Below are 23,689 nucleotides of genomic sequence, written 5' to 3' on the forward strand. Positions count from 1 at the left end.
CGACAAGTGACCAAATATATGTGGAAATCGTGAAAGATAACAAACGAGTTTAGAGAAAACAGTAGATCTTATTTCGAATCTGCGTAAGAGCGTTGCGATCATTACAAGAGATCACAAAAGCTTTGGCCGCAAAGGCTGTCAGCGAGTTACCTAGTTCTAGCGGCCTAAAAGCTCAAACCTAGTTAAGTCGCAGCTCGATAACAAAAGATGAAAAAGATACAAAAAAGGTTTTTGATTGATTTCAGACTGAACCTTGTTAAAGGCTGCCTACGTACCCCTTTCGAGGATCAAGCCGAACGTAGTTCAATTGATAGAGCTGGACAAGAGATCGAACTGCCTGGGCGAGTTCGTCTACTAATTGAGTGCCAGTCATAGAAACCGAACTTGTCGAGAATAAAGCCTAAAGTTTCTAAGTCCAGAGAATTCCGAGTCTAAAAAGTTCTCTTTTATGCTCCTCGCCTAGGACTCCTTATATACTAGCTCCAAGGTCGGTTTACGCTTTTACTCTTCTGCCCTTAAGCCGTCATAACATAAAAATGGAGATATTCCATTTTTCCCGATTTTCACAATTATCTTCAAAACTTCCGTATTTATCCGCGGAAACTTGACATTTATCCTTCCTTGTGGACCAAGCGTAAACCGTGCTGTGGTTTACGAGCTTTTGGTTAAGAAATCGCTGGATGGGCCTCGAGTCGTGTTTTAGGTCCCTTTGGGCCGTCTTCCGACTCGAAGCGTTTACTACGATTTCTTTCGACAAAGAAAGAACTTTCCGCGGTTTCTAATCCGCGAAGTTTGATCGATGATTTAGAATAGCGGAAAACATAGACTGAGCTCGCTACGGTCCTCGGGAGATAGCATTTGAAGGTTTGACGAGAATGCATGGACTGGTGTCGTACCGATGTTCGGAAGAGCTCGGTCGCTACGCAGCGACCAAACTTTGGCTCGAGCCCGGTCGCTACGTAGCGACCAAGTTTGGCCGAGATTGGTCGCTACGTAGCAACCGAGCGAGATGGATGCTCGGTCGCTACATAGCGACCGAGCTTGGTTCGGGCTCGGTCGCTACGTAGCGACCGAGCGAGACGGATGCTCGGTCTCTACGTAGTGATCGAGCGAGACGGACGCTCGGTCGCTACGTAGCGACCGAGCTTGGCTCGGGCTCGGTCACTACGTAGCGACCGAGCTTGGCTCGGTCTCGGTCACTATGTAGCGACCGAGCGAGACGGACGCTCGGTCGCTACATAGCGACCGAGCTTGGCTCGAGCTCGGTCGCTACGTAGCGACCGAGCGGGACGGACGCTCGGTCGCTACGTAGCGACCGAGCTTGGCTCGAGCACGGTCACTACGTATGCTGGGTCGCTATAGCAGCTGGATCATATGCTGGTTTGCATTTCTCCACACTTGTATGCCCGGTCTACTCAAAAGATATTTGTTTTGTAGGATATTCATAGAATATATATCCTTGTGCTGGACAACAAGTTGAGGCACACACATGCTTTCCTCCGGAAGTAAATCATGGTCTGGGGAGACAGAAGAAATCAAGATGGCAATCTTGGCTGGAGCTATCGAGGATGAGAGGACGCACACCCCGGAAGCAACACATGGTTTGTAGGTGCTCGGTCTGCAAAGAAGCTGGCCATACGCGTCCACATTGTAAGAATTGACGTGGACGACCTTCTCGTTTGTCGTCCAGAAGACTTAACTCCTGGAAGACCTTCTAGTTAGTCGTCCAGAAGACTTTAACTCCTGGAAGACCTTCTCGTTAGTCGTCCAGAAGACTTAACTCCTGGAAGACCTTCTCATTAGTCGTCCAGAAGACTTATATCCTGGAAGACCTTCTCATTAGTCGTCCAGAAGACTATCTATCTGCGTATCTGTTATGACTTTGTGTTATGAACTTCTCTGTATTAAGAATTTATCTGCTTATTTGTTATGGGTTTACGTTCTTAAATTTATCTGTGTTATGAACTTAATTGTGAAATTGCAACTTAAAAAGACAACAACTCCACCATTAGATTAGATCATCCAAAAGGTTTCAACACTACCAAACGAATTTCCAACGAACTGATAGTTTGGTAGGATGATAGGTTTACAAAAAAACTACATCCTATCCTCAGCCTGTTACAAAAACAACATCATCCTAATTTTTCATACAAAAACAACACAATCCTAATCTGTCATACAAAAGCACATTTCATCCCACAAGTTGAAGTACAAATAAAACATCATTAACCTTGCTAGTCATAAGTTCCCAGGTTCTCATCATTGTCTTCATTCTCTTTTGAATGGCCTTCAGGAATCTCCTTAAATATATCCAACGCCATCTTCTCCCTAATAGCCTTTCGTTCTTGGTATAAAACTCTGGAGGAAATGACATCCCAAGAGCATGACATTCGATGTATTTCAGAGCGAACACACCACAATCACCAGCTCGGCACTGAGGTATTCCAACGGCAACTCTCTCATATGTGTATGGCTCCAGTGTGTGTTGGACACGTTCTTCGTCAGAGCCAGCGTACCCAACAAGCAGATAAGGGACCATTGTAACGAAAGGCTCCATGAACTCATCGAGTTCTGCAGCTCTAATATGTGATATAATGCTGTCCCAGACGACTATGTGCTTCTTAGGGATCGATATCCAAATAGCAATCCAATGCTCGTTCCTGAAGTTCACTGGCGCATAAATATCATCCACATCCAACCCCAAAACCTTCATAGATTGGTAAAATGATGGTACAATGCCTGCATGATAATTCCACGCCCCACCAGGGAGTCTTCTTCCTAAGCCGTTGATGTCGTCCTCGTCGCTCTTAAATTCCAGGTACTTGTGGGACCACTGCCGAGAAAATACATGATCAAGAAAGCACAGTCTCTCGCTCCTGGACTGATGTGGATTATCTTGGTACTGTTGCTTCAGTACATTAATAAAAGCATCATATGCTGCATATAAAACAATACAAGTCAGAGACACTTATCAGATGACTTACGCTTAAGTCGTCTAGTAAGTATTCTGTTATGTCTTCTAGAGAAGACTTACCAGACGACTTCTCCGGTAGTCGTCTGATAAGTCTTGTCTAGAAGACATAACAGAAGACTAATGGGTAAGTCGTCTGTTATGTCTTCTCTGGAAGACATAACAGAAGACTAATTGGTAAGTCGTCTGTTAAGTCTTCTAGAGAAGACATAACTACTGCTAAGGGGAAAACTAGAAGACATAGAAAGCAGGAGACTTACTCCGTCGTTCAGCCATTGTAAGGAGGTTCGGAGGATGTGATAAAACTGACTAGGACATCTACGTGATTTTTTGTCCATAGGTGTTTTAAGATAACTGCAAACACAAAATGTAGATAAGCAACATTTCTTGTATATTAAAGGAAGCTATTATGGGACATTCTCACTTACGGATCAAGTTTCACCCAATCAGTGAGCACCTTCGACATCTTCTTGTCAACGGGTGCAAAAGGATCATAGCCTTGGCCAACCCTTTTGTTTGGAATGATCACTTTCGCAGTGATGTTTCCCTTAAAAGGAGTTTGCTGTGAGGCAGCAAGTTTCCTTGCTCGCTCACTCTTTCCACGGACGTGTACCATAGCAACATCCTTCTTTCTATGCCTTCTAGTTTCCTCCTTTTGTAAATCTGAATCAGTGGGTACTCCTTTGTCCAATACAAAAACGCTAGGTTCATCACTCTGTTCTGTAGGTTTCCCCTCAGTGGGTACTCCTTTGTACTCATTTGCTATCACAAGACTCTGGTCTTTCGAGGAACTCGGTTTTTGGGGGTCATTATGTCCTGCTTTCGCCCCATTCACACTTTCACTCTGCAATTTCGATGTACAAAATGTGTTTATAAAATATTAACGAAATATCCAATTCACACATCAAACAAAATCCATACATAAGCAATGATCCAAGCACACTAGAAACAAACACACATGTTCCGACATACAATGATTCAACCAAGCACATCATTCCTTATTCCTAATACTTTGCCTAGTCAATCTCTTCTCTGTGATTTTGGGAGAGGTTTTGGTACTAACTCCAGGTTCGTGCACATGCTTTTCTGGATTTGAAGTTTTGAGTTGAAGTTCATTAGATGCAGTCCCTTTTTTGGTGATTCCCACCTTCTTCTCCACAGCTCCAATCTTATCCCCCAGAACCTTGATCTCCTTTAGGCACGTCCCAAACCCATCCCTCATGACATCATCTATGTTCCCGAAGCTTTTTTCAATCTGCTTCTTGGTCATCCCACCAACAGACGTAGAAGCCTTAGCAGAAGGCACTTGACTAGCCTCAACAGAAGCCTCTTAACGATGATCTTTACTAGCCTTGACAGAAGCCTCTTTACGAACTTTCTTCTGAGGTCTTACACTTTCCTCCTTCACACCACTCTTTGTCTCCGCTGCACTCACTTCCTTCTTCACTCTCGGTTTAGTACCGGTGAATTCCCAGCAATCCATGGTCTTCTTCCAATTAGCTTTCGCATTAAACATGACTTTGATTATGTTCTCCACGGCCGGGTCCTCTACATCAAAATCCCATCGTGGAAACATTTCAGCAAAGTCCTTCTGGACGAATTTGATCATGCTAGTCTGTAAAAATTAATGATATCAACTCAGATAACAAAGACTGAAATCATCCTGAAAAGACTTCACAGAAGACTTTAAAGTAAGTCGTCTGGTAAGTCTTCCAGAGAAGACCAAGCAGAAGACTTAAAGTTAAGACGCCCAGACGACATAACTTTAAGTTATCTGCGAAGTCTTCTCTGGAAGACTTACCAGACGACTTACTTTAAAGTCTTATGTGAAGTCTTAGGGAGTGAAGTTTAAATACCTGTCTACTAATGGCCTCTTTAAAAAATATGCGTCATTTGCCACCATTGTAAGCCTGCAACAGCGGAAACGGTCTGTTTGGTAGGGGATGCCCATAATTAGCACCAAATTATGGCAGAGCAAAGTACGCCCACACCTGGAGACCTTGAATAAACCCATCAACAATGTATGAATTTGATTTCAAATCTTTTCCCTTCAAAGACTCCATCAGCACCTTAAACGCCACTCTCCCCCAAGGATAATTCTCAAATCTTTCTAAATTTTTGGGGTCAAAAACGGTTACGAAGAAGTTAATGTCCAAACCTTCGCAAAAATAAGTGTGAGTTTCTTTCTGCGACGAAGTTAATGTTCAAACATCGGAGGATCGCAATATTGCAAACTGGCCTACGTGGTCCCCTCCCCGAGATGGTCAAAACAGCTCGATAACTTTTACGAAGGATGAAGCCTGCGGGATCGATCAACCTCACTGCGATCCGCTCGTCATAGATCTTGTCAAACGAGATCTGGAAGTCTGGTGAGTGGTCTTGCTATCCTTGAGAAGTCCTGGATAAACCGTCGGTAAAACCCAACGTGACCCAAGAAACTCCTGATGGCCTTCACGTTTGTTGGTGGTTGCAAACTCATCATCACCTCGATCGTTGCCTTATCCACCTCAATTCCTTTTTCGGAGATCTTGTGCCCTAGAACAATCCCGTCTGTGACCATGAAGTGCCACTTCTTCCAGTTGAGTACGAGGTGTTTCTCCTCACATCTTTTAAGCACCCTGCACAAGTTTGACAAACAGACATTAAAGGAGCTTCCATAGACGCTGAAATCGTCCATGAAAACTTCCATAATGTCTTCAGGTCAGTAAAGATTGACATTATGCAGCGCTGGAATGTTGCTGGCGCGTTGCACAAGCCGAATGGCATTCTCTTGTAAGCGTACGTTCCGTAGGGGCATGTGAACGTCGTCTTCTCCTGATCGTCTGGATGGATAGGAATCTGAAAGAAACCTAAATAACCATCTAAAAAGCAGTAATATGGGTGGTTAGCAATCTCTCAAGCATTTGATCAATAAAAGGGAGTGGGAAGTGATCCTTTCTAGTAGTTGCATTTAATTTCCTGAAATCAATGCACATGCGATGTCCTGTCACTGTCCTAGTAGGGATCAATTCATTCCTTTCATTTGTGATAACAGTAATCCCACCTTTCTTAGGTACAACATGAACAGGGCTGACCCATTTACTATCAGAAATGGCATAGATTACACCTGCTTCAAGAAGTTTCATTATCTCTTTCTTAACGACATCTTTTAAATTCGGGTTTAACCTCCTCTGATGTTCGACATAAGTCATTGATTCATCTTCCAAGTGTATTCTATGCATGCATAAATCAGGTGAAATGCCAGCGATGTCAGCTAGCGAATATCCTAATGCCTTATGATATTTTCTAAGCTCACACAAAAGCAATGCAGTTTCCACATTATTCAGCTCAGCATTCACAATGACAAGATATATGAAATTCGGACCTAAGAAAGCGTACCTGAGCCCTTTGGGAAGGGGTTTTAGCTCAACCTTGGGAGCCTTAAGCTCGCTCCAGGGATCCTCTGGTTGGTTCGAGAGAACAGGTGAGTTCGGTGTAGGGGTCGCTCCAGATGGAGTGGTCTCGCCCCTGTTGCTCTCCTCCCCCAGACTTAGACTCGCTACCATTCTCCCCATACTCCTCGCGGAGTCAAGCATCTTGGCATATCCATCTGCATCAATGTTCACCACACTTTGCTCGGCTTCAGCTCGCACCAGTGCAAGTTCCAGTGGGTCTTCGGTAAGAATCTCCTCGATCATTCCTTCTTGTGGTTGGAGCGGATCAATCCCTTCATTGACCTCAATGGTTTGCCCATCCAACATCGGCTTCTTTAGCAACTCATCCATCTCGAATTGCATAACTATGTCTCCAAGATTCAGATCAATCTTCCCATGTCGCACATCAATGATAGCTCCAACAGTACATAAGAATGGTCTTCCCAAGATGAGAGGATCCTTAGACTCTTCTTCCAGTTCCAGAACAACGAAGTCTGCTGGAACATAGGTGTTCCCCACTTTCACTTGGAGATCCTTTAGAATACCAACCGGGGATTTGACTGATCTGTCTGCGAAAACCAAGGACATCTTAGTCGGTTTGAAATGCGTGTATCCTAGACGTAGAGCTACAGAGTACGGCATGAGATTCACGCTGGACCCAAGATCAACCAAGGAGCATGCGAAAACTGTCTTCCCAATCTGGATAGAGAGGACAAATTTGCCGGGGTCTCCTCGCTTCTTAATTTGCCTGTTCTGAAGCACTGCGCTGCACTCCTTGGAAACCGTCATGAACTCGCTCTCCTCTGATAATTTCCCTGAGATCAATCCCTTCATAAAGCTGCGCATGGAGGGCATCATCTGGATCGCATCCATCAAGGGAAGTCGGACGGTTAGATCCTCCAGCATCTTCCTGCATTTTATTTCGTCTTTGTCCTTACGAGTGACCTTCGCTGGGACAGGGTAAGGGACCTTCGGAATGTATTCGCGAGGAGGAACAGCCTCTGGAATCGGGCGCACTGCTTCAGCTGGTTGTTCCGAGCCTGGCGAACCTGTTTCGACTGCTGGCTCTGTATTCCTCTCATCTGCCTGTTCGGCTGGTAGTTGTTCTGACTCTTTATGCTTTCCTTTCTCAGCCGCGGTGAACCTCCTCCTTTCTGGCTCGGAAAGTTGCTTCCCACTCCTTAGCTGAACCGCATTGCACTCCTTGGGGATTTTGTCTGTTTTACCAGGTAGAGTACCTTGCTGCCTCTTGACACTCTCAGCAGTCTGAGCTATCTGAATGTCCATCTGTCTCATATGGCTTGCGACATTATCGTACTTGGTGCTCAGGTCTCCGAACATATGGTTCATTCTGGTATTGATCTCGGTAGTGACCTGGTTCAGAGCTTTCCCTTGGAGCTGTTGTCCTTGGAGGAGTTGCTGCAACATGGTTTTAGTTTCATCTTGCGGAACAGCGACAGGGGTGGAAGTAGCGACTTGATTGTTCTGGTGGTTCTGCATCTGAGGTTGATTGCTCTGTGGTTGGCTTAGAACATAGGTTCGGGGTTGATAGTTCTTCTGATACCCGGCATACTGGCCCTGGTTGTTCTGCGCCGGATCAACTGGTTTGTCCTGCTTAGGCCAGAAAAGTTGTGGATTGTTCTTTACGTTAGGGTTTGGGTGGTAATTCTTCAGCTGCCACCCTTGTCCATTTACGTAGCTCACTTCCTGCTGATCGTCTCCTGCCTGTTCAGCTTCAAACGCCTTGTCGCCTGCACTCTTCTCAGGAGTTGCTTCTTCCATTATGAAAACCTGGCTCTGGTTTCCCTTAACCAGTTGGTCCACCTTCGCCGCTAAGTCATCTATACTGTTCACACTTTTGGAGCGATCATGTTCCTTGTTCTTGTTGAGTGAACTAGAAGCCATGTTCTCAATCAGCGCGAATGCACCAGGGGTGGTCTGAGTCATGAAGTCTCCGTTACTAGAGGAATCAAGGGTGTTCCGGTACTCATAGCTCACTCCATCGTAGAACACCTCCAATATGTAGTCGTCATCAAACCCATGGTGTGGGCACTCCCTCTGGTACTCTTTATTCCTCTCCCAAGCTTCATAAAAAGGTTCATCAGATTTCTGCTTGAAGTTGGAGATTCTATGCCTTAGAGCCGCGGTTTTGGACTTTGTGTAGAAGTGGCTTAGGAATGCTGATCGAACCTGGTCCCATGAGGTTAGAGAACCGGTTGGGAGAGATTGCAGCCAGCGTGAAGCTTTCCCTTCGAGAGAAAATGGGAACAGCGTGCACTTGATGTAATCCGGTGGCACTCCATTAGAGCGAGAGAAATTGCATATCCTCTCAAAGGCCTCTATGTGGTCTATTGGTATGTCTGAAGTGAGGCCGCTGAACGTGCTCTTCTGTACCAGACCTATCAGTGCAGGTTTAATCTCATAATCTTGTCGAGTACATGGTGGAGGATTGATGGGTGAGCGGTTAGTAGCGAAGTTCCTCGGAAGGTTTCGCTCCCCAATAAGAGCACCACGCTCCTCTCGTGCAGCGTTCTCGGCTGCTTGCTCTTGTGCAGCTTGTTGCTGATTCTTGATGGTTTGCTGCACTGCTGCATCTGCTGTTGCTGATTCTGCATTTTTTGTTGAATTAGTGCCAATGCAGCAGTGAGGTCATCCATATTGCCATGATCACCCATGTTGGTGTCGGTTGTTCTTGGCTGTTGACAGTTTTGTCTTTCTAATCTTGCGAGTTCTTCGTTAGTCAACTGATGTAGTGGTCCTTGTGCGTTGCTCCGAGTATGTCTACTGGTCATGCACTTGGATCATCTGTTCCAACAAAGAAGTAAAGCAAGTTAGATATCTCAGACTAAATATTAAACTGAAAAATAAAGGTAAAAGCTTAGTCCCCGTCGCAACGGCGCCAAAACTTGATACACTAAAAATGAATCCTTGCTACTGTCAAGTTAACAGTGTAATTATAATATTTGAGATTCAATCCAGAGGACCAGTTTACTCTTTACTCTTATGAGTTCAATGTTAAGCTGAGAAACAAGTGGGTTTTGAGAATTAATTGTGACACGATTAACAAGAATGCCTAGGTGATTCGAATTCAATTTAAATGAAGCTGGCTTAGGGTCAATGATCGGATGTTAATTGCAGAACTAAACAACTATTCAAGTGCGATGAAATGCGGTCTAGAACTCAGATCACTCGGCTGGAACAACCCACTATTGTGATCTTGTTCCCTTTGCGTGTCGGTCTTGAATCCTAAGCTCTCGCTTGGAACAAGACGCGATAGCAAGCCTTAGATGTCAGATCTGATTAGTTTACTTAATACCCTAATATCTACTCTCGCTCATTAGGGATACAAAGCTCATTCAATATATGTCAATTTATTTCCTAACGGTTAGCTAGGGGATTAAATCAAAGATCCAACATTAAGTGATCAGTTCAATGCAGGCAGTAAGATCAGTATGAATGAAGAACAGTTAAGATCACTTATTTGTGTTCAGTTCATGCGGCTAACACCCTACAACCCTAAGCAAGCTTAGCCTACTACTCAATCATAATGCAGGATGACACAGACATGATTTCTGAATAACACTGCATATAAAATAAAGTAGAAATACAAGGGTTCAGGATAATCTTCTCGTGAGAATGAGAGATGGCGCCTTCTCCCTTACAAGTTGCGTAAATCCAAAGAGAATTGTCTAGGTTTCTTGCAAAACTCCCGTAAGTAAAAGAAATGATAGCCTAGGCCTTTTTATAGGGAGGCGTTGGTGATAAGAAGATAAGAGAGAGAGAGTCGAAACTAGGGCAAACTTCCGGAATAGGAAGTTTCCTTAATGATCGGGAGCAGTCAAATGTTTGATCTCTTCGGGAGCAACCCTTGGGTTGTTCTAAATGACTGTTCGACGTTGAATCCTTCAAAACGGCATCCGACTTCCTGAATCTCTCTTCTTTACTCTTTCACCTGCTCCCAACCTAGAATGATGTAAATTAAGCACGAATTAGGACTGAGAATTAGCTCAAAGTACACATATATTGGTATTAAAAACACCACATATCAGTAACAAGTAAAGTAACCCTTCGGAGGACTACTAGCACACTCTCCTTGACGAAGAACCCAGAATTCCACCGTATCCGAAATTCGGTAGAACGACCACACGGTCTGAAGAAAGTCGCTAGTGCTCCTACTCGGTGCACCTTCTTCGACCAAACGACGGTTCATGACAGGGAACGACTTCTCGTTGGGAGGTGTGATCGAACCATACCTCGCAACCCACCATGCCTCGTTCTCAGCCGGATCTACCGAATGAGGGACGAACTCGATCTTCGGCACGAGGATCTCTTCGTGGACATCTGCGGACGAGGTGCCTTTCTTCGAAGTCTTTTTCTTACTCGACATTTCGTAATTTCAAGTGAAAACAAGAAGAAGAAGATGGAGAGGAGGGAGAAATTCTTTCAAAGAACTCCTTACGTAAACAAGCAAGTGAAAACTTATGAAGAAGTTACCCCCTTCTTATAGGCATGGGAAATTACTATTTACCTGCAGATTTTTGAATATGAACTTCGCCCAAATACGCCAATCTCGTCTAAACTCGCCATACCGCACGCTCGAATCTCATCGAAAATCCACGATTCTAACAGGCTGGGGGGCTAACTGTTGGGGTCGAAAACGGTTACGACGAAGTTAATGTCCAAACCTCCGCAAAAATAAACCAGCCATGGATAAGTTCGAGTATGACGATCGGAACACGGACAAGCCAAGCATGGTTGCTACACAGCGACCAAGCATGCACACTGTTCGGTCGCTACGTAGCGACAGAGTTCGAGCCAAGTTCGGTCGCTACGTAGCACGCATCCCGCTCGGTCGCTACGTAGAGACTGAGCTCGAGCTAAGCTCGGTTGCTACATAGCGACCGAGCACGTGCATGTTTCGATCGTTACGAAGCGACCGAGCTTTCCCGAAATGTCGATATGACACGAATCCATGCATTCCCGAGATTTCCCGAAACGTCGATACGACACGAATCCATGCATTCCCGAGATTTCCCGAAACGTCGATATGACACGAATCCATGCATTCTCGTCTACTCTTTGATGCTATCTCCCGAAGACTGTAGCAAACCCATTTCATGTTTCTCGACATTTGAAATCGTCGATCAAACTTAACGATAAAAACCGTGGAAATATCGTTTTTATCGAAAGAAGCCGTAATAAACGCTTCGAGCCAAAAGATGGCCCAAAGGGACCAAGGACGTGACTCGAAGCCATTTATGATTTCTTAACCAAAAGCCCTTAAACCGTAGGACGGTTTATGCTTGGTTCGCAAGGAAAGATAAATGTCAAGTTTCTGCGGATAAATACGAAGTTTTGGAAGATAATTACGAAGATCGGGAAAAATGGAATATCTCCATTTTTAGGCTATGACGGCTTAGCGGCAGAAGGGGAAAAGTGTAAACCGACTGTGGGAACCGAAATTCGCACTGTCGATTTCCGTTTAAATAAGGAAACTAGGAAAACCCTAATTTCCCAGAGGACCCGGATATCTGTTAATTACCACACGTCAAGCAATCAGAACACGAGAACAACAACGATAAAAATAAGAAATCGAAAAGAGAGCAAAGAAGATCTTATTCCGAATCTGCGTATGAGCGTTTACAACAAGGTATAAGCCTGGGCTCGAGAGCTGTAGGCGAGATTCCTAGTTCTAGCAACCCTAAGACGGCTAAACCTAATTGAGTCGCAGCTCGAAATAACAAAAACGGAAAATTGCCTAAATTGCTCTAAGTGCTAAGTTTGCTCTGAAAAAGTTCTCCCCTCTGCTCCTCGCCTAGGACTCCTTATATACTAGCTCCAAGGTCGATTTACGCTTTTACTCTTCTGCCCTTAAGCCGTCATAGCATAAAAATGGAGATATTCCATTTTCCCGATCTTCACAATTATCTTCAAAACTTCCGTATTTATCCGCGGAAACTTGACATTCATCCTTCCTCGTGGGCCAAGCGTGAACCATGCTGTGGTTCACGGGCTTTTGGTTAAGAAAAATCGTAGGATGGGCCTCGAGTCGTGTTTTAGGTCCCTTTGGGCCGTCTTCCGACTCGACACGTTTACTACGAGTTTTCCGCGGTTTCTAATCCGCGAAGTTTGATCGATGAATTAGAATAGCGGGAAACATGGACTGAGCTTGCTACGGTCTTCGGGAGATAGCATTCGAAGGTTTGACGAGAATGCAAGGACTGGTGTCGTATCGATGTTCGGAAAGGTTCAATCGCTACACAGCGACCAAACTTTGGCTCGAGCCCGGATGCTACGTAGCGACCGAGCGAGACGAGTGCTCGGTCGCTACGTAGCGACCGAGCTTTGGCTCGAGCTCGGTCGCTACGTAGCGACCGAGCGGGACGAGCGCCCGGTCGCTACGTAGCGACCGAGCTTGGCTCCGGTTTGGTTGCTGCATAGCGATCGGACGGAGTGTATGCGCGGTGACCGAGTTTGGTTTGTTCGGTTTGAATCCCAAAGGATACTTCTTCGTAAAAACTTCGTATTGGTTATTTTTACGAAAATTACATCTCTCCTTTTACTATCTCTTTCGGAAATACGATCTCCGAGGATTTTCGGGTGGTAATTCCGTCGTAACCGTTTTTGACCCCAACACCGACCTAGGAGCGAGTATATAAGGAGTCCTAGGCGAGAGGCATGGAGAGAACTTTTTTGAGAGAAAACTTAGCACTTAGAGCAATTAGGCAACTTTCCGTATTTGTTATTTCGAGCTGCGACTCAACTAGGTTTTGCAGTCTTAGGTTGTTAGAACTAGGAATCTTGCCGACAGCTATCATAGCCGAGGCTTCTACCTTGTTGTAACGCTCATACGCGAATTCGGAATAAGACACCTTTTGCTCTTTTTACGACTTCTTATATTTTTTCATCGTTGTTATCTCGTGTTCTGATTGCTTGGCGTGTGGTACTAGCAGATATCCGAGACCTTTGGGAAACTAGGGTTCTCCTACTTTCCTAATTTAAACGGAAATCGACAGTGCGAGTTTCGGTTCCCACATAAATCCATCACTAGCCTTGCAAGACTAGTCCGTGTAGCGGTTGAGTACTTTCTCCCTTCAATGAATCCAGTGAAGATGGCAAGGTATCCGAGCCGCATGCGATCATCCCGAAACCACTCCTCGCATCTCCCAAATGCTGCTTTTATCTGTTCAGTAGTTGGCCCAGCATCAACATCAACACCCATAATCTCCCAGAAAGCAGCCATCTCCTTCGTAACCTCAACCCTTGGATTTTCCAGGTCCTCGATGTAATCGCAGTTCAGACCAGTGAGGTGTTCAAACTCTAACAGTGAAAAGCTCACCGGTTGTGGACCAACGTGACTCCGGAGCTCATACTTCTTCTTGATGTTAAGATGGAAATCGAGCACATAATGAAGCAGCCTTGAAGCCCAACCAAAATTCAGCTCCTTGAACTTGATAAACACTCCCAAGTTCGACTCCTTCAGCTCCTCATATTCGTCAGCGTTTAGAGCTCGCCTTAGAGCATTAAATAAAGTCGAGTCATCAGTGTGATACGAAATGCTTTTATGTGCAGGGGGCTCTTCCCCTAATGTATATATCCTCTGTGGGAGTGCTGGTAAATCCATTTTCTGGCCTGCAAAACAATCAAAAACAAGTATCTCAAACACATAAGACTACTAAGAAGACTTGCATGTAAGTTTTAGTGAGAAGACTACTGAGACGGCTTCCATGAAGTCTTCTACAAAATCTTACACTCTGGAAGACTTCCAACGAAAACTTAGGTCGTCTGAAAGACTTCCAAGAAGTCTTCTACAAAGTCTTACACTCTGGAAGACTTCCGGGAAGTCTTCTACGAAGTCTTAGACTATGGATGTGACACCCCCGATCATAGATGACCAGAAATGACACGGTCAATGTTCCTCGATGGTCGATCTGAGGTTCTCAGAATACTTCCGATCGCCTTAGACCAACAATCAAAGAACACCAACGCTCCTATCGGATACCACTCTAGGCTTTTCAACCCGAGAAAGCAATACCTGATAGTTAGTTCGTCCGGACAAGGACTAATATCATATGGAACCCGTACTTTAAAAAAAAAACATTATTTATATATCATTCAAAATCATCTTACAAAATTTGTTATAAATTAACCTCGAGGTTTTCGGTCTACAAATCTTATTCATAAGATATATCAAAATGACTTTGCAAGGATAATAAAACTACCGCTGGCTAATGCCGTTCCTTCCCGTCCTAGAGTAAAGGTCTCCCACCTACTGGTTACCTGCATATCAAATGAGTCATGAGTAACTAGTTTACTCAGTGAGTCTAATCCCACACCCAAACACATATCAATAGTATCCCGAGCAATCGACACTATTTGAATGCAGTGGAATTATATTCCATAATTAATATAAGGCCTCTCAATCCATCCATGTGAATCTATCTTAAACATCACCTCCACGATACCCGCCAATCACTCATACTCTTAATATATATATATATGCTAAACCCGGAAAACCACCAAGGCTAACCGAGCTTAACGGGGAATAAATATAACCATCATCTCCATCAGATATTCCAAGATAGAACATCCAACGCTGCATGCAGTTACACGGCCTCCAGGGTGCGACCCCATCATCGTGTCTTCATGACCTTGATCCATATCGCAGGACCAATTCACGGCAATGCGGGACTTTCGGGAGAGTGAGTATACAATAAGACTTCACATGATTCACACTTATTAATAGAATACTTATAGATTAGTACTTGAGAACAAGTACTAAGGCTCGGGATAACCTCAAAGAATTATTCTTGCTTATTCTTAAGTATTTAAACTAGATAAATACTTCATATATAAATATAGATTAAGGAATAATACTTAATCAATCAAACCATAATTACTCCTTAATTAATCCATGATTAATCCTTAATTAATCAATGATTATTCCTTAATTAATTCATGATTAATTCTTAATTAATCAACCATATTCAATATGCAATCATGCATACTCATTCATAATTCATCCATCATCTATCTAGACTCACCTTTAAATCCATGAGATTGGTTAAGGAAGACTAGACTCGAGCTCAAGCTAATCACACTTCACTTTTGGATCACTCTCGGTTCAGAACCATCACAAGGATCCGGCTGATCCGAATACTCTCCTTGGCCATCTGAATTCAAAACATAACAGTTGGAACATAAGGTTCAGTAGTCTGGTTCAAGAAGAAACTCAACTCAGTTCATAGCATTTCAGTTCAGTTCTCTCATATCAGTTCGGTTCAAGACAGATTGATACCATGTTCAGCTCGGTTCAAGCTTTAACAATTTAACTCGGTTCATATCAGCTTAGTTCATGCTCAGCTAACTCCGGTTCTAATCAGTTCCCAACAGCTTAACTCGGTTATACTCAGACGACATCAGTTCAAGACAATTTCAGACCATAGACAGCTCCGCTCAGATCAGATCAGAACATACTCAGCTCAATTCAGTTCTAAACAAGACCAAATCAGTTCTGTTTAATTCCCATAATTCTTAACAGTTCGTCTACTGGTTCTATGAGACTGATTAAATCATAAACCAACCAAGACTGAAGAGAACAAGACCTTAGACAACTGATCCTGACAGGTTAACCAACATACATCAATTGGTTCTCATCAAAACATGGCTGAATCAAGAAGCTGAAGCTTACCGGTTTTACTCAACTAATTAAACTTGACTGGTTGTCTCTCTTCAAGCTAACCACGAATTAACCTGATCAACACCACAAGAATACATGGTTGGATTTATTCAGAATTTATCTCCAGTGTAGGCAAACCAACAAAACTTCTCACAGAAACTGATCCACAACCATCTTACCGATCAAAATCAAAGGCTGAAGAACATAGGTGATTCTCAACTTCAGGACACCAAATCTTCAGCTCTTAAACACTCCAAAACTCACTGATTAAAGTCACAGGATGGTGAGAAAGAGTTGTCCATGCTCACTCCTCTTCTCTGAATATTTTTCTGAATTTTTCATGAATTTTTTCTCACAGATTTTTCTCTCTTCTTTCTCTCTTTCTCTCTGAATTTTTCTCTGGTTTTTCTTGCAGGTTATGAACGTCCAGAGGAGAGAAGAGGGTATTTTATATCATAAGGAGTTGCTTCAGATGAGGGTTTGCTCCCACAAAAGACAAAGATGAGGTTAGACAGCTGGTGACATGCTTCAGCACACCAAGCAGCACAAGCAGCTGAACTTTTCCTTCCCATGAAGAAAGCTACAAGCAGCTGAAGCAAGTAGCTTGTGACCAGCATGTGACTTCTAATGAGCAAGCAGGCAAGCAAGTAGGTGTAGGTCATGTGACCTAATTACTGAGGAAGCAAGTAGGCTAGAAGGTGCAAAGCATGTGACTGTTCAGAAATAATGTTAAGAGTTTTGTCGATATTTTCCGGACTGTTTCGACTAAATATTTTTCATCATTCGAATCTCGTCCTGCTCTGAATAAACTCACCCAGCATGAATAAAAATCAACGATAATAATTAACACTTGACCAGAACCATCAAGAGATGGTTTTTCGACCAAAAGACAGCCCCGTCGAGATTAATTCACCGTGTCGATTTTTATTTAAATTCTGATCGATCAATCTTCAAACTGATCTTAAAGAATTTTCTTGACCAAAATTATATCTGCTCGTGAGGGTTATTACAATGGAAGACTTCCAGGAAGTCGCCTGAGTAGTCTTTCTGAATAAATACAAAAACTGTTTCTTTAAAAGATGGATAACTTACAGTCGGAGAAGATATGGTCTCCAATGGTTACAGGTCTGCAAAAATCGACGGGAAAAAAAGAGTCAATACTACAAATTTTAGGGTTTTACGGCGGCTAAACGCCTTAAGACAAGATAAATAACTTACCGGCGGCGGAGTTCAACGAGATTCGGTTTTAGATATGAAACAAAGGAAGTGGATGGTCAGTTTAAACTACTAAATACTATATGCCATGAAGGAGAAACAAGATTCGTTGTAAGAGGAGAGATTACCGGCGGTGAAAACGACGGAATACAAGAGATTACCAGTGGTGAGAAATCCGAGCGTATCGCCTTCGTAATCGCCTCTGGAGAGAAACAGCGCTAGGGTTTTGGCAAGTTGTGAAAAAGTGGGAAAAAAATGTATTTATATGTCCGGTAAATGATAGCCTAGGCCTTTTTATAGGGAGGCGCTGGTGATAAGAAGATAAGAGAGAGAGAGTCGAAACTAGGGCAAACTTCCGGAATAGGAAGTTTCCTTAATGATCGGGAGCAGTCAAATGTTTGATCTCTTCGGGAGCAACCCTTGGGTTGTTCTAAATGACTGTTCCACGTTGAATCCTTCAAAATGGTATCCGACTTCCTGAATCTCTCTTCTTTACTCTTTCACCTGCTCCCAACCTGGAATGATGTAAATTAAGCACGAATTAGGACTGAGAATTAGCTCAAAGTACACATATATTGGTATTAAAAACACCACATATCAGTAACAAGTAAAGTAACCCTCCGGAGGACTACTAGCACACTCTCCTTGACGAAGAACCCAGAATTCCACCGTATCCGGAATTTGGTAGAACGACCACACGGTCTGAAGAAAGTCGCTAGTGCTCCTACTCGGTGCACCTTCTTCGACAAAACGACGGTTCATGACAGGGAACGACTTCTCGTTGGGAGGTGTGATCGAACCATACCTCGCAACCCACCATGCCTCGTTCTCAGCCGGATCTACCGAATGAGGCACGAACTCGATCTTCGGCACGAGGAGCTCTTCGTGGACATCTGCGGACGAGGTACCTTTCTGCGAAGTCTTTTTCTTACTCGACATTTTGTAATTTCAAGTGAAAACAAGAAGAAGAAGATGGAGAGGAGGGAGAAATTCTTTCAAAGAACTCCTTACGTAAACAAGCAAGTGAAAACTTATGAAGAAGTTACCCCCTTCTTATAGGCATGGGAAATTACTATTTACCTGCAAACTTTTGAATATGAACTTCGCCCAAATACGCCAATCTCGTCCAAACTCGCCATACCGCACGCTCAAATCTCATCGGAAATCCACGATTCTAACGGTCTGGGGGGCTAACTGTTGGGATCGAAAACGGTTACGACGAAGTTAACGTCCAAACCTCCGTGTTGGGGTCAAAATCGGTCACGACGGAATCAATGTCTGAAAGTCCGTAAAAATCAGCATAAACGTTTTTACGAAAAGTAATCTTCGTAAAGATATCTTTACGAACAGCCTTGCAGTAAAATATCGTCCAAATCTCAATCGATCCCACTAAATACCGATTGTCCGAAGGCAACGGACATGTATCCAAATCGGCCACGGACAAGCTCGAGTATGGAAATTAGACCGCGGACAAGCCAAGCTCGATCGATACGCAGCGACCAAGCATGCACACAGCTCGTCGCTACGTAGCGACCGAGCTCGAGCCAAGCTCGGTCGCTACGTAGCGACCGAGCGTTTGTCCCGCTCGGTCGCTACGTAGCGACCGAGCATCCGTCTCGCTCGGTCGCTACGTAGCGACCGAGCGATCGTCCCGCTCGGTCGCTACGTAGCGACCGAGCTCGAGCCAAAGCTCGGTCGCTACGTAGCGACCGAGCGATCGTCCCGCTCGGTCGCTACGTAGCGACTGAGCTCAGCCAAGCTCGGTCGCTACGTAGCGACCGGGCTCGAGCCAAAGTTCGGTCGCTGTGTAGCGATTGAACCTTTCCGAACGGCAATACGACACCAGTTCTTGCATTCTCGTCAAAACCTTCGAATGCTATCTCCCGAAGACCGTAGCAAGCTCAGTCCATGTTTCCCGTCATTCTAATTCATCGATCAAACTTCGCGGATTAGAAACCACGGAAAACTCGTAGTAAACGTGTCGAGTCGGAAGACGGCCCAAAGGGACCTAAAACACGACTCGAGGCCCATCCTACGATTTTCCTAACCAAAAGCCCGTAAACCACAGCCTGGTTTACGCTTGGTCCACAAGGAAGGATAAATGTCAAGTTTCCACGGATAAATACGAAAGTTTTGAAGATAATTGTGAAGATCGGGAAAAATGGAATATCTCCATTTTTATGCTATGACGGCTTAAGGGAAGAAGAGTAAAAGCGTAAACCGACCTTGGAGCTAGTATATAAGGAGTCCTAGGCGAGGAGCAAGAGGGAGAGCTTTTTAGATTCGGAATTCTCTGCACTTAGAAACTTTAGGCTTATTCTCGACAAGTTCGGTTTCTATGACTGGCACTCAATTACTAGACGAACTCGCCCAGGCAGTTCGATCTCATGTCCAGCTCTATCAATTGAACTACGTTCGGCTTGATCCTCGAAAGGGGTACGTAGGCTGCCTTTAACAAGGTTCAGTCCGAAATCAATCTAAGCCTTTTAGATATCTTTTTCGTCCTTTGTTATCGAGCTGCGACTCAACTAGGATTAGGGTTTTATGTTGCTAGAACTAGGTAATTCGCTGACGACCCCTGCGGCCAAAGCCTTTGTATTCTCTTGTAATGATCGCAACGCTCTTACGCGGACTCGAAATAAGATCTACTGTTTTCTCTAAACTCGTTTGTTATCTTTTCATGATTTCCGCATATATTCGATCACTTGTCGTTGGCTCTCGCAGAGATCCGGGACCTCTGGGAAATTAGGGTTTTCCTAGTTTCCTTATTTAAACGGAAATCGACAGTGCGAATTTCGGTTCCCACAGTTTGGCGCTAGAAGGAGGGGGGGTAACGGATTACTCTTACTCATGGCCACAAAACGCTTGATCGAAACGATGTCTGGATATATGAATGACAAACTCGCAGCACTGACTGCTCCTATGGCAAACGCTTACGCAAACGCCGTAGTTTTCAACAAAATCGAAAACTTAGTCGCGACCTTCCGCCACAGGAAGAGCACTAAAACAAGCTCGCGATTTGTCCCTGTAAACAAGAAGGGAAACGATAAATCTTATCAAAACCCCGTAAACAAATCTCGATGCGTAAGGGTTTTACCAAAACACGTTTTCCGAAAACATTTCGGAAGGATAAAACTTGTTCTCCCAAAAAAACCGCTGAAAAACCCTACGTTAATCGCGGAAAAAGGAAACAACAAAACGAATACACAGCTCGGTCGCTACGTAGCGACCGAGCACGCACACTGCTCGGTCGCTACGTAGCGACCGAGCACGCACAAGCTGCTCGGTCGCTACGTAGCGACCGCACACACGCTGCTCGGTCGCTACGTAGCGACCGAGCACACACGCTGCTCGGTCGCTAAGTTGCGACCGAGCACGCACACGCTGCTCGGTCGCTACGTAGCGACCGAGCACGCACACGCTCGGTCGCTACGTAGCGACCGAGCACGCACGCTGCTCGGTCGCTACGTAGCGACCGAGCACACACGCTGCTCGATCGCTACGTAGCGACCGAGCACACACGCTGCTCGGTCGCTACGTAGGCGACCGAGCACGCACACGCACACGCTGCTCGGTCGCTACGTAGCGACCGAGCACGCACCACGAGATTCGGAGGATAAAACTTGTTCTCCCAAAAAAAACCGCTGAAAAACCCCTACGTTAATCGCGGAAAAAGGAAACACAACAAAACGAATACACAGCTCGGTCGCTACGTAGCGACCGAGCACGCACGCTGCTCGATCGCTACGTAGCGACCGAGCACACACGCTGCTCGGTCGCTACGTAGCGACCGAGCACGCACACGCACACGCTGCTCGGTCGCTACGTAGCGACCGAGCACGCACACGCACACGCTGCTCGGTCGCTACGTAGCGACCGAGCACGCACACGCTGCTCGGTCGCTACGTAGCGACCGAGCACGCACACGCTGCTCGGTCGCTACGCAGCGACCGAGCACACACGCTGCTCGGTCGCTACGTAGCGACCGAGCACGCACACGCTGCTCGGATCGCTACGTAGTGACCGAGCTCAAGCCAACTCTCCACTCGCTACATAGCGACCTGTAAGGCCTCAGAAAGGTCCTCCTTTGGGTTCTCTTTTGAATCCTCGTCGAAACACTTTTCGTTTCGTCTCAATCGGAGTTTCCGTTGAGATTTTACAACGAAAACAAGTAGGACTCTTCTCGGCTTGCTTCCACTCGCTACGTAGTGACCTGTCAGACTGTCAGTCGCTACGTAGCGACCTGTAAGGCCTCAGAAAGGTCCTCCTTTGGGTTCTCTTTTGAATCCTCGTCGAAACGCTTTTCGTTTCGTCTCAATCGGAGTTTCCGTTGAGATTTTACGACGAAAACAAGTGGGACTCGTCTCGGTTGCTTCCACTCGCTACGTAGCGACCTGTCAGACTGTCAGTCGCTACGTAGCGACCTGTAAGGCCTCAGAAAGGTCCTCCTTTGGGTTCTCTTTTGAATCCTCGTCGAAACGCTTTTCGTTTCGTCTCAATCGGAGTTTTCCGTTGAGATTTTACGACGAAAACAAGTAGGACGCTTCTCGGCTTGCTTCCACTCGCTACGTAGCGACCGGTCAGACTGTCAGTCGCTACGTAGCGACCTGTAAGGCCTCAGAAAGGTCCTCCTTTGGGTTCTCTTTTGAATCCTCGTCGAAACGCTTTTCGTTTCGTCTCAATCGGAGTTTTCGTTGAGATTTTACGACGAAAACAAGGAGGACGCTTCTCGGCTTGCTTCCACTCGCTACGTAGCGACCTGTCAGACTGTCAGTCGCTACGTAGCGACCTGTAAGGCCTCAGAAAGGTCCTCCTTTGGGTTCTCTTTTGAATCCTTGTCGAAACACTTTTCGTTTCGTCTCAATCGGAGTTTCCGTTGAGATTTTACGACGAAAACAAGTAGAACTCTTCTCGGCTTGCTTCCACTCGCTACGTAGCGACCTGTCAGACTATCAGTCGCTACGTAGCGACCTGTAAGGCCTCAGAAAGGTCCTCCTTTGGGTTCTCTTTTGAATCCTCGTCGAAACGCTTTTCGTTTCGTCTCAATCGGAGTTTCCGTTGAGATTTTACGACGAAAACAAGTGGGACTCCGTCTCGGTTTGCTTCCACTCGCTACGTAGCGACCTGTCAGACTGTCAGTCGCTACGTAGCGACCTGTAAGGCCTCAAAAGGTCCTCCTTTGGGTTCTCTTTTGAATCCTCGTCGAAACGCTTTTCGTTTCGTCTCAATCGGAGTTTCCGTTGAGATTTTACGACGAAAACAAGTAGGACGCTTCTCGGCTTGCTTCTCCACTCGCTACGTAGCGACCTGTCAGACTTTCAGTCGCTACGTAGCGACCTGTAAGGCCTCAGAAAGGTCCTCCTTTGGGTTCTCTTTTGAATCCTCGTCGAAACGCTTTTCGTTTCGTCTCAATCGGAGTTTCCGTTGAGATTTTACGACGAAAACAAGTAGGGACGCTTCTCGGCTTGCTTCCACTCGCTACGTAGCGACCTGTCAGACTGTCAGTCGCTACGTAGCGACCTGTAAGGCCTCAGAAAGTTCCTCCTTGGTTGTCTTTTGAATCCTCGTCAAACGCTTTTCGTTTCGTCTCAATCGGAGTTTCCGTTGAGATTTTACGACGAAAACAAGTAGGACGCTTCTGCGGCTTGCTTCCATTCGCTACGTAGCGACCTGTCAGACTGTCAGTCGCTACGTAGCAACCTGTAAGTCCTCAAAGGTTCCTCCTTTGCGTTCTCCTTTGAATCCTCTTCGAAACGCTTTTCGTTTCGTCTCAATCGGAGTTTCCGTTGAGTTTTACGACGAAAACAAGTGGGACTCGTCTCGGCTCCTTCCACTCGCTATAGCGACCGAGATGACATCCTCACTCGCTATAGCGACCTGTCAGGCCTCAAAGGGTCCTCCTTTGCGTTCTCCTTTGAATTCTCATCGAAAACGCTTTTCGTTTCATCTCAATCGGAGTTTCGTTGAGATTTTACGACAAAACAAGTAAACCTCATCTTAAAACTCCTTGGCTTGTTCTGCTCACTCTACCTCCATCTTTGCATTCACTTTCGAATCTCGATCGAACGTCTCTTGTTTCGCCTCGATTAAAGTTACCATTGAGACTTTACGATATAAAAAAAACCGCAAAGACCTATTTTTCTCGCATGGATTCAGATTAATCGTATAAAACGGCAATGGTTAACTTACACCTTAGCCGCCTTAACTATACGATTACGTTGAACCTTTTACAAAAATCGAGGTCTTATCTAAGGAGAAGAATAACAGTCAAGTTCGGAAGATAAATGTCAAGTTTCAAAGGATAAACACCAATATCGGAAATGGCGAAACATACACGAGAATAGGAAACGGAAATGAGCACGCAAAACTGAGAAGGGACAAAACTGCATCTTCGAGAGAACTAAGGTATTC

General features: G+C 45.1%; 2 protein-coding genes and 1 non-coding gene across 3 annotated transcripts; 1 reads left to right on the forward strand and 2 right to left on the reverse strand.

Moving 5' to 3' along the window:
• Positions 1-1,120: 1,120 nt before the first annotated feature.
• LOC117128187 lies at positions 1,121-2,765 on the reverse strand. Its single transcript, XM_033280059.1, has one exon. The coding sequence runs from the start codon at positions 2,711-2,713 to the stop codon at positions 2,192-2,194; it is 522 nt and encodes a 173-aa protein (XP_033135950.1). The 5' UTR covers positions 2,714-2,765; the 3' UTR covers positions 1,121-2,191.
• LOC103838853 lies at positions 2,551-14,474 on the reverse strand. Its single transcript, XM_033280055.1, has 2 exons — positions 13,420-14,474; positions 2,551-5,081 (listed from the first exon to the last, which is right to left on the reverse strand). Coding segments are annotated over exons 1-2 (591 nt in total). The 5' UTR covers positions 14,009-14,474; the 3' UTR covers positions 2,551-5,079.
• LOC117128658 lies at positions 8,420-8,526 on the forward strand. Its single transcript, XR_004452053.1, has one exon. It is a non-coding gene; the product is annotated as a small nucleolar RNA R71 (small nucleolar RNA).
• Positions 14,475-23,689: the final 9,215 nt, after the last annotated feature.

Source organism: Brassica rapa, chromosome A09 (genome assembly GCF_000309985.2).
Source record: "Brassica rapa cultivar Chiifu-401-42 chromosome A09, CAAS_Brap_v3.01, whole genome shotgun sequence".
In the NCBI taxonomy this organism is placed as follows: Eukaryota; Viridiplantae; Streptophyta; class Magnoliopsida; order Brassicales; family Brassicaceae; genus Brassica; species Brassica rapa.

Bases quoted from the DNA above. Each gene is read 5' to 3' on its own strand.
- LOC117128187 (XM_033280059.1), bottom strand. From the start codon at position 2,713: ATGAAGGTTTTGGGGTTGGATGTGGATGATATTTATGCGCCAGTGAAC.
- LOC103838853 (XM_033280055.1), bottom strand. From the start codon at position 14,008: ATGGATTTACCAGCACTCCCACAGAGGATATATACATTAGGGGAAGAG.